The sequence below is a fragment of the Maylandia zebra genome, linkage group LG20 (assembly GCF_041146795.1).
Source record: "Maylandia zebra isolate NMK-2024a linkage group LG20, Mzebra_GT3a, whole genome shotgun sequence".
In the NCBI taxonomy this organism is placed as follows: domain Eukaryota; kingdom Metazoa; phylum Chordata; class Actinopteri; order Cichliformes; family Cichlidae; genus Maylandia; species Maylandia zebra.
Genome location: NC_135186.1, coordinates 7,491,428 through 7,502,750, shown reverse-complemented (window position 1 = coordinate 7,502,750; position 11,323 = coordinate 7,491,428). Strand labels below are relative to the sequence as shown.

Here is an 11,323-nt window from a genome sequence, read left to right as displayed (position 1 = left end):
CTCATCAATCAGGAAAGGGTTTTAAGTCAATTTCCAAACAGTGGGAAGTCTGTCATTCTACAGTGAGAATGCTCAGCATATTCTCCCCAAGGTCAGGCTGTTCAACCCCAAACCAAAACCAACAAACCAACCAACTAACCAACTAACCAACCAACCAACCAACCAATACCAACCCAACCCAACCCAACCCAGCCAATCAATCAATCAATCAATCAATCAATCAATCAATCAATCAATCAATCAATCAATCAATCAATCAATCAATCAATCAAACAGACCCAAGAGATACATCTCTGACTCTACAGGGCTCAGTTTGCATTTTAAATATTAAAGTTTGTGACAGCATAATTAGAAAAACACTGAATAAGTGTGGTTTGCTTGGAAGGGTTGTCAGGAGAAAGTCTCTACTCTCCAAATCAACTTCTGGAACAATGTCTTAATAATAAACAGCACCATTTTTGTCAAAAACCAAATAACATGTCAGCACAAACACCTCATATCAACAGCCAAGCATGGTGGTGGAGGGGTGATGATTTAGGCTTGTTTTGCAGCCACTGGATCTTGGGCACCTTGCAGTCATTGCACCTCTGTATACAATATATATATTGTATATAATATATAAGTATTCTACAGTCAGATGTGAGGCTATCTGTCCAACAGCTAAAGCTAAAGAAGCAATAAAGGTGCTGCAATGATCCAGTCAAAGTCCAGACCTCAACATGACTGAAATGCTGTACCGGGACCTTAAGAGAGATGTGTATAAAAGAATGAGGATATATTTAAAAAACCCAACACAGTCATATTTCTCATTTTTAACCCCCTTTTAGCATTTACAATTTAAAACCCCAAACCTAATTTAGACGCTTTCATTATTATAAAGCTGTTGTTGGAGAGTTTTTCAGATATTAGCCGTCTGGCTTCTCCTAATTATAACTCAACTAAAAGAGATTTGCATTGCGATACTCAAAACACCAAAAAATAAATAAATAAAAAATACATTTGATAAACTCTCTTCCAAATCTTGATGTGAGCAGATTTATACAGGTTCATTTGTTTTATACAGTCCAAATCAACTAGCTGGAGAACTGTGCTAGACACTAAAACCATTGAAGATTTTTCAAAAATTATTTATTCATAATTAATTTATATTCTACAGTTTTTTGTTTGTTAACCACTTAACTTTTGCCCCCGAAAGGAAGACAAGTCCACAGAGTGTGAAAAGATTGATGTTTCCACAACATCAGCAGCACAGGCACTGAACGCACAGTCTCTTTGAGAGTAGTTCCAGGCACTCATTTGCAATTTGCAAAAGGTCTGACTACCACACACACACACACACACACACACACACACACACACACACACACACACACACACACACACACACACACACACACACACACACACACACACACACACAGGAGGGACCATGGCCCTGTCTCACTCTGGGATTCATTACCTTTTGCAGGCACCTTGTCTGAGGCCGATGAAGTCATTATAATGAATCTCTGCTGTTATGAAAAACCTTGTCGGTCTAGCTGTGCAAATGATCCATTTTCATTTGTAAGAAGAAAAAAAAGGCTAAAATAGTATTTAAAAAATTAAAACGTGTAGACAGAAAATTATTTAAACCTGTTTTAACCACAGCACTCATCATGTCGACTTTTATTATGCTGCTTTATTATCTAGCACAGACATCTGGGACAACACATCTGTGGAGTTGAAAGTGAGGCCATCGTTTATTAAATTGAGTTGTATTTGTTTTCACTTCTAATTAAATTGAAGTGCAGTGAATCAGAGACACGGGTCCATTAGGCAGACTGGGACTGGGACATTTTCTTTTGATGACCAAAGGCAGCGTGCATTTTACGCGAGCGAGCACGTACGTTAGCGGCTCTACTTCTATCATCGTCAATCAGTGCAATAACCCTTTAAAACGCAACAGTGTAGCTGATAAGCGTTGTCGCCCTGACCTCTGCTCATTGATGGTTTTACCTTTATTTAATCACAGCAACGGCCGTAATGTGAAGGGTACGTGTTACTTCTGGTGTTCAGACTAAACTGGGTTATGTTTGCTTTTTAGATTTTCCTTTTTTTTTTAGATGGCTTAAACTGTGTTGCCACATTTCACACACTTGGTGTGCATCTAGCTCTCTGACTGTGCTGAAATAAAGCAAACATGCTGGTTGAGCATCCTTGACTTTGGTTGCCAAGTCAAGCCCAGAGAATCTGCTGCTAAAGAGCACGCAATATGGACACATCGCAAAAGCGCATTTCATTAAGATTGTGTAAATTGTATTTTAGCAACAATCAAATGAACATTTGGTTAACTTAATTATTCAGGATCAAAACACGCTCACGCAAGAATGATCCTCATTCAGGACTTGGGTCTTCTCTTTGTGGATCTGACAAGGGTCCATATTCCCTAATGGCATTTAAAAGGACACAGCGTTCAAATGGTTTTCCATTTCCTTTAGTCAGCTCCCAAATGACCGACAAGTCTTTAAACACAGTGAGGGAAATGGTAGAGAAAACGCCTCTGAGGTCTGAGACAACCCTACTTCTTTTAATTGAATGGCCTGATAGCATCAAATGTCTCTTTTCTGGATATCAAATAACGGTTTACTGGGGCGAAACTTTTCCGTTTAAATCCAAACTATTAACCAGTGTCCAGCACAGTGTAATTACCCAACAGGGGAACAGCAGTGGCTGTAATCAGATGTAAAACGACCTCCTCCTCTCTCTCCTCCTTCTCCCGCCTCTCCCAGCAACAGGTCTACATCCCGTCTGGGCTCGGCTGTGCAAAGCTTGTGTTTGCTGTGAACAAAGGCCTGAATTCATTTCTTTTCATGCATTGTTCCTGATTTACTGTAAACTGGAGCAATGATGTTTCGGGCAGCAGTCGAGCATGCTAAGAAGCACCCCGGTGTAAGTAATCTTTTAAATTCTCGATCAGTTTTTAGGTGTTTCAAATTTTGATAAGCCATGTCCAGCTTCTTTTAACATGTAATTTACATTTTAATAGAAATCCATCAACTGCTCTGCATTTCTGAAATTTTGCTTAGTGTGTTGAAATTATTCAAACATGCTTCACTGAATGAAACAAAACCAAAGCTGCACTAGAAACTCAGTTTGTCACTAGCGAGGTTGGATAAACACTTGAATCCTAGGATGGTTCTTTTTTTTCAGCTCGTTAAAATAGTATCAAACCCACAGGTTTATATATATATTGGTTTAGACTATGCTCAAAGAAAATATTGCCCAATGTTAACAATTGCTGCACATAACTGATTTGATTCTAGTGCCTGTATTAACGCAAACTTCATGACATCCTAAGTAGTGTATGTATGTAACAGGTAAATGAACTGGTTAAAGCAGCAGGTCTGTTTAGAAGTCTAATTTTGTCTCATCTAATCTTATCTTAGCTCTGTTTCAGTCTGTTAAATTGCTCCAGTTGCTCGTTTCAAAATCAAGCTGAACTGAGAAGCTTAAGACATCAAAAACACATCAGCGACTTCCGCAAACCCCTTAAATCTAAACTGACAAAAATCTAAGCAGTTCACAAATGTTTAGTAAGAAATTTTTAAATTTGAGTTGTCCCTACAGGGCAGGGGATTATTTTTGCAGTTTTTAACCAGCTCTGCTGTCAGAGAGGGGAGTGACAGAGTTTTAACTTCTTCTCACTGGCCTCCCAGGAGAAGGGAAGAGAGAGAGAAGCAGCGGGGAAGAAATCCATATGAGACTCTACCAGCGCTCCGTGATGTGGTCTATCATCCTGACAGGCAGAGATACTGAGAGACAGACTCTAAGGGAGAGCGGGAGTGAGGGAAGAGCTGCAGGAGGCAAATCCCTGTGAGACTCTACAACCCTCCTTGATCAAGTTACAACAAACAGAAAGAAGGAGAGACTGAAAGGCTGTTAGAGAGAGTCCGAAACTCTGAGCCCCACAGACAGAGAATGAGCCAGATGAATGCATCGTTGGTCAGATGGGAAAGTAGATCGAGAGTCAGGGAGACAGACAGAGAGGAGATGGAACCAGTGATTAAAACCAGAATGAGACAGACAGATAGGTGGTGGCAGCACTAAGACAAAGACAGACTGAGGGTCAGTTATACAGACTGTGTCCAAAAATACACTTTTCACAAGTGTGTGAATGTCAGAAAATTCTTGTACCCGAAAAAAAATGGCACATGGAAATCCAGCATGTGAAGTTCCTTAGAATCAGTGATCACTAACCTCTTAATAAATACCTTTGTGCATCTGTGGCTTCGTAAAAATGAAAAACACTTGCAGCAGTGCTAATGTGGACCAGGAAGACAAGGCACAGTTGCCATATTGGAAATAAATAATATGGCATGCTGCACACTATTTCTTTCAACTATCCAAAAAATAAGCAGGCAAGTGCTTCTTACTTAAGGTTAACTGTGAAAATTGGTGTTTCAGTGACGGCTCAGGCAGTGTAAAGCTCATTGCATAAAGTCAGTCTCCACGGGGGATGTCAGAGCAGAAAAATCGCTGCTTGCAAAGTAAAGCTTTTCCAGAGGACTTGGAATTAGGTCTAATCAACAGTGGCAGCACATTGTTTTGGTGGAGTGAACCAAAACACATTGTTTTATTGGACCAGATGGAGTTCAGCAGGTTTGGTGTGCCAGCTGTAAAACACGGAGGTGAGGGTGGGTTTATGTAGTACTAAATCACACATTATGAAAATAATAATAAAAAAATACAGAAACTTTTCTTCTTTTACTCTATTTTTTGTGTTGTTTTACACTCAGTGCATCAAATTTGAATTTTATTTACAGCATTAAACTAGAATTAAACAGTTTTATCTTAAACAAATATTTATTTGTTTGTCATTTTATTTACGTCATATAATTTGAAATAACAAGAAAATTCTGCAAAAGCAGCAGCAAAAGTTTTTTTTTTAAAGAAGTTACTGACAGAGAAGTCAGAAGTACAAAATTTCCCTCTGAGATTTAATTATATAAAACACGCACAGACATGCGCCAGATGTGTGTCAGCACGTTCACTGGGATGATGCAGGGTGACGGAGCAACAGCAGGCCAAGACTCAATCCCCTGAGCTTCAGTGGGCCAGCTGCTCAGATCACCTCTGTTACAGCAGATATTAAGTATAGACTCAGTTTTAAATCGAGTGTCTGTTTTTGAATAAATGATGCTATTGCTTAAGGCTGACAGCTAATTTAGAAGAAAGTTTCTCACAGCTGAATAAGTTGGCTCACATCGCGCCTCACTTTAGCTTAAAAAAAAGATGTGCCGCATCTGTCTTGAAATTCAAGGAATGTGCTTTTTCTTACTGAGACATTCGACTTGCAGACTGTCAGGAGTCACGAGGCTGAAGATGATGCAGTGCTGGAAAGGACTAACAGCTTCCCATCGTGATAATAGTTATTTAACAACCTTTAACATTTCTGTTTTTTGTGACCGACAAATCTGGATTTTCTTTTTTATTCTCAGTCATGGAGGTGGGGATTTAACACACTTGGATGCTGTGATGACAAATCTGAAAATGACAGGTTAGCTGAAGTGTAAAATAAATAAATAAATGAATAAGAAGATTTGGCTTCACCAAGAAGAATCATCAAGCGTCACCAGTGAACTTCTATGCCAAAAGAAAGAACAACGCAGCCCACATGTTCCCTAAAAGTAACATACAAAGAGACAAGTTATACTACCCTTCCTGTTATTGTGCACATGGTAACAATGGATTTTTGTGAATATATTCAGGGTGGTATGAGTTTATCTTGAATAAGGACTGCAGAATGACAAATAAATAAAAATGAAAAATCAGCCGAAATAGAAATAATGCTCCAAATGATCATTTGAAGGGAGTAAATGCCAGCTCTGTTTTTCTAAATCACATAAGACAAACAAACTGCTGCTGGCAGAAAAATATCCAGATTACTTCTCTGTATATCAGCCCTGGATGTGGCAGTCCCTGGGGTCTTCATCTGTCTTCAGGGTGGTCTACGATGCATCTGGCTGAAATGTATTTTATCAGCTTTCCTGAGTTTCCTGAGCTCTTTCTTTTTAAGTCAAACGTCCATTATGTTAAAACAAAACAGCATCTTGGCCTTGCAGCAAAAGGTACAGCTGCCAATACACCAGTGAAGAGTGTGGTGCAGATTAGCATGTAGGCGTAAATGTGTTGTCTTTTATGGTTTAAGTGTAAAATATGTGTAGAAGCCTAATTCTTATTTTTCTGTAGCTCATCCCCCAGTTCTTCTTCATTTGTTTGGGAATGGGCGGAGCATCCTTGTATCTGATCCGGCTGGCCAGAGGACCCCATGTTACGTAAGCACACATAAATTTCTGACTTTTGATCACGTGTGAGAACTTTTTAAAAACATAATTTAATTGTTCGTTATCATTACTGTTTTTCAACTGACAAAAAACAACAAGCTAAAAGTCATTATCCCACCATCTTTTAATGAAATGTGTCACAGCTGGGAGACCCTGTGTTTCCTCAGGTTCGCACATCTGTTTTGTTTAGTTTTGTTTTCACTTTAATTGCATGCAACTTCCAAAGAGCAACCAGTCCCCACCTACTGGATGATCACAGATGGACTCCAAACAGAGAAAGGACTTAGCCGTCCTTCTGTGATAGGCTTGATTTCACCCTGAAATGCACATTTGTTAAAATTTATTCAAAGGCGTGCGGAGAGGAGATGAATAAATGTTTCACATTCTAAGTGGAGGGATTTGTTTCAGGATGGTTTCTGTCACACGGAGTCCTGCCTACTCTTATCCTTTTTGCTTGGACTTTCTCTTCTCCTGCTGTTTCCCAAGCGCTTGATATAAGAAACTCCAACAACAGCAGACATGGCTAAATGCTTTTTACAAGACCTCACGGGATGGAGCACTGTCTTGTTGTTTCTTTAGCTTCTTTCTTATTCTATTTACCAGTTGAACAAAGCGGGGATGAAACAAAAAAGCTCTCAGGAGAGAGCTTGATTAACTTTTCATCAGATTTAATCATTTAATTTTCTCTGTGTCTTCAGCTGGGACAAGACCAACAACCCAGAGCCATGGAATAAACTTGACCCGACTTACCAGTACAAGGTAAGGCAGCACATGAACTCTAATCTGACTGTGTTTTACTGTCGATTGATTGTTAAATCAACGTACACAAACACAGTCTTTTTCTACTTTCCCCCCCAGTTTGTGGCCATCACCACAGACTACAAAAACCTGAAGAAAGAGGGACCTGACTTCTGAGTCTCACAAACCAGAGTGTAATTAAAAAACAAAAAAACCCCATAAAGGATGACAGATCCTGATCTTGGGTCAGACTCATCCCCCCTGCCCTTCCTATACTCAAGAAAAAAAAATTCTTTGGCCTCATAAAAATGAATAATTTTGTGTAAAATGCATCTGAAATAATCATTAAGAAAACATACTTGGTATAAACTGATAAACTGAATGTAAATAAATCAAGAATCCAGAAATAATTACTTGTGTAATAAAATCACATGGAATATTTACATCTAGTCAAGTTACTTATAGTTAGCATTTTGGACATAAATATTATAAATACGCTGCAGACGGGGGAAACAGAGTCCAGATCAGGATGCGCCTTTAGTGTCTCTGATTCTGTGTGATGTTTGCAGAGCTGCTGGTGACCTGGTTAATGTGACCGGGATTGTCGGTCAATCAATCCTGAAGGCCCATATGCATGATAGAAAAACAGGCTTGTTTCCACATATATGCACAAACTCAGCCTTTATCATATGTCTGGCAACACATTGCTGGCACCGGAACAATGGTTTTGCATGTTCAGACAATTGTAATCACAAATACAAGCCCATCATATTGGTCCGTTTGAGAAGGTTTCATGGTATTCAAATATTTATATGTAAACACACGAGTAGTATATGAAAATATAGTCAGGGTTGGGTAGATCTGTTTTATGTGTTGGACAGAAATCAACTGAGTTGCCTTTAATAAGAAGAAAAAGTCAACTATTCTATATCTAGAAATGATTGATCATAAAAGTAAAATGAGGAGATGAAGCCTGTAAATGCTTTGTACTGCTTTTTGCTGTGGTTTTCACTTCCTGAAGGTTGTATTTCAAACTTCTGTATACACTCTTCCTCTGTTGCTGATTTTTTTGTTTTCCTCATTATTTGTGCAAGTGAGGAGCTTTAATTGCACCAGCTTTTCATAACATGACACTGGCCTGCTGTGCTGCATCACAGTGAAGGTCATATTAGTGTGACCAGACTGCATGTATTCCTTCATAACTGTCACATGATTGTAGGTTTAGCAGCCACTAAATTCAGCGATGACTGTGTAAGTTATGAAAAAAGATGAGATGCATCAACTTTGCTGAATTCTTTCAATAAATAAAGTGTTATTTGTGTTTAGAAGAGCCTTTGTTGTCACTTTGCACTTTCCAGCGCATACACAGGTGACTTTCCTCAAACACCTGCACCGAACGGAGCCAGATACCGATCTTTTTCCACACCTACGCATTCAGTAACTCTGATGGAACCGATCCATCTGTTGGCAATGCAGCTGTCACTCTGCAGCCTGATTAGTGTTTTTACAACTGCATTTAATGTGTGTGGTTGCATTTTGTATTTGTGTTTATCCGTGTGTACCAGTGTGTGTGACAGGAGCTCACCGTCTTTGATGAATGACAGCCAAGGCAGGACGCTCAACAGTCCTCCCCCTGAAAGACTTTGATGTATAACCTGTGCACGTGTCCTACACACACCATCTTATTTTCCATTAATATATAGGACATGAAAAAGTCTTAATTTACCTCTCGTTTCTTTGTGTTTTGCTGGGAATAGGTGCAAACATACATAAAATATAAAAACAGTCTGCACAGTTCTTCCAAGCTAGTCAATATCTGGTATGACCACCTTTGTTCTTCAACACAGACTGAACTGTTTTAGGCAGCTTTCCAATAATTTCTTTTAGTAGTCTTCAGGAATCGTTCTCTCCTTCTCTTGAAGGGCATCCAAAGCTCTTCTTTGGATGGTTGGTCCCTTTTGGTTTGTTCTCTGTCAAGATGATTGGCCTCCCCAGATACCTTCAGTAATGTTGAGGTCAATGGGGAGGCCAATACATTGTGTGTTTTTCTATCCAGGTATGCTTTTACTGTACTGGCAACATATTTGGGATCATGCTGAAAAATGAAGCTGCTGACAATCAGGTGGGTTCTACATTGTACTGCATGATAGACCAAAATCTGACGATACCTTTCTTGTACAAGATCCCCCAAAACTCTGACTGATATGCATCTCCAAACTATAACAGAGCTCCACTGTTTTTTACAGATGGCTGTAAACACTCACTGTTGTCGTTCAGGTCCTGTGCCAGGTCTTTGCTGGATTTACTTTCCTGTTTTTTAAGGACATGACTATCAGATACTGTTTACCTGCCGACCACTTCTTCTTTTGTCCTCCTCTTGTCCATTTCCTTCACAATTTTGAAGGCATATCGCACAGCAGGCTGAGATATTCCAAGTTTTCAGCTAATAGCTATTTTTGAATCACCTCGTTGGTGCAGAAATACTATTTTATGCCTGTCAAACTTTGAGAAATGGGAACAAATTAGTTGTTTCTGAGACAGGCTGCTAGTAAAGTTCCTAACAATTGCCAAGTTTCCTGTTATGTGTAGATACAACATTGGTTCATCCTGTGAGTTAGGTGCATTTTTTACACATGAATAATTCATATGTCAGTATTAAGTCACTTAATAAATAGAAGACTGGACTAAAACTGAGTGAAAAAGCAGCCAATGTCCATTGAAAAAATCTGAAAGACCTTCAGAAAGCTTGGAGCACTGTTGCTCAAGACAACTTTAAAAGATTACAGGAAAGCCTGGCTCTTTGGAAGCAAAATATAAAGAAATTAAATTACATTAGCTTACACATAAATCACAATGACTTAATCTAAAACAAGGTAATACATTTAGTATGCTTTCCATATTGCAAACAGAAGCAATTTTTGTTCAGTTAAATAAACTTTCTTGGGCTTCTGCATCACCGAATATGCTAAATATGCTAAAACAAAACCAAGTAATCTTACAATCAACAAGAACAATGAAAAAAAAAAAGGAATAAACACACAATAAAACCACAATTTTCACATTTAATTGGAATATTGGATGTTTTTGCACAGTGTAAAGTGCAGCATTAAAGTATTAAGAATATTCATATTCACATCTGTCTCCTAAAGTAGTGGATGGTGGGTGAACAAACATACAGACTGAAATATAAACAGGAAAAAAACAAATTCAGATTTTAGGCTCATGCGGAACGCCTCTTCATCTCTACTTTATGTATGTTTGTTGTTTTTTATAAGCAGAGAAAAGTAAAATGAACACAAACTGAAGGAAGGTTTAGGAGAACGCCCTTCTTACTCAAGCGTACACGAATTACAAACGTGATCGTTTTTGGGGGCGGATCTCTTGGTGTTTTGGCTGAAGGTCAGTCTCATTTATAAAAAAGATAATTTTACAAACAGTCAAACAAACAAAAAAATACCATCTGAAAGAAGAATAGTGAACATCAAAAAATTCTCCTCCTTGTGAACATCACAAGGACGGCTGTGGCAGTAAGGAGAGCTAGGACGACAGAACATGAGGGGGTCAAACGGTTTCGCGCAAACCCACAGGAGCTGTCAGGTCATGAGAAAGAGGCACGGAGATGAAGCAGATGAGCTGTTATTTTTGTGTTGTGGTCCTCCGTGTGTGCATGTGTCTGTGCGTCCTTGGGTTTGTTTGTGTGTCTTTTCTGACGACAGAGCTGAGAACATCCCTGACCTTTAACCTGTGAATCTGCTGCCTGGTCTCTGTGGAGGGCACACATTCCTCTGGCAGAAACTGAAGCAATGAACTTCATCCAAAACACTGGAAGACACGACTGACTCAAAACAAAAGTCCATTCAGTTTGTTGGTAAATTAAATATTTAATGCTCCAATAGGCAGCAGCAGCGCTTCGTGTTTGATGCTAATTTAGTGTTGCTTTACAAAGCACTCAGTGTCTCAGGGGAAATCCTCACAGAATAATAAATAAATACATCAAAAATGAAATATCCTCTCAGCCCAGAGAGACAGAAAGAGGAGGCAAGCTCTTTTTATGTGTCTATGGGGGGTAAAGATGTTACTGCAGAGAAACAGTGGGAGAGGAAGCTTTTAAATAAACAAAAATGGAAGGTCTGAAGGTTTAATAAAGATAGTCAAGGATTCTGGTGTTACATAATGCTCTCATCTTGTCAAGTATTTTATAAGGTGTCAGTGTTTACTAGAATTATGCAACGACATAAGGCAACAGTATTTCTAAAATAAAT

The 11,323-nt window shown here is 39.0% G+C and overlaps 1 protein-coding gene across 1 annotated transcript; it reads left to right on the top strand.

Annotated features, from left to right (window-relative positions):
- The first annotated feature begins 2,742 nt into the window (after positions 1-2,742).
- ndufa4l2a (NDUFA4 mitochondrial complex associated like 2a) lies at positions 2,743-8,391 on the top strand. The gene is made up of 4 exons (XM_004554059.4): positions 2,743-2,928; positions 6,229-6,314; positions 7,022-7,082; positions 7,182-8,391. Exons 1-4 carry the CDS (start codon positions 2,884-2,886, stop codon positions 7,236-7,238), a joined length of 249 nt encoding a protein of 82 aa, XP_004554116.1. The 5' UTR covers positions 2,743-2,883; the 3' UTR covers positions 7,239-8,391.
- Positions 8,392-11,323: the final 2,932 nt, after the last annotated feature.

Bases quoted from the DNA above. Each gene is read 5' to 3' on its own strand.
- ndufa4l2a (XM_004554059.4), top strand. From the start codon at position 2,884: ATGATGTTTCGGGCAGCAGTCGAGCATGCTAAGAAGCACCCCGGT. The intron at 2,929-6,228 runs GTAAGTAATCTT...ATTTTTCTGTAG, and splicing joins ATGCTAAGAAGCACCCCGGT to CTCATCCCCCAGTTCTTCTT. The intron at 6,315-7,021 runs GTAAGCACACAT...CTGTGTCTTCAG, and splicing joins GCCAGAGGACCCCATGTTAC to CTGGGACAAGACCAACAACC.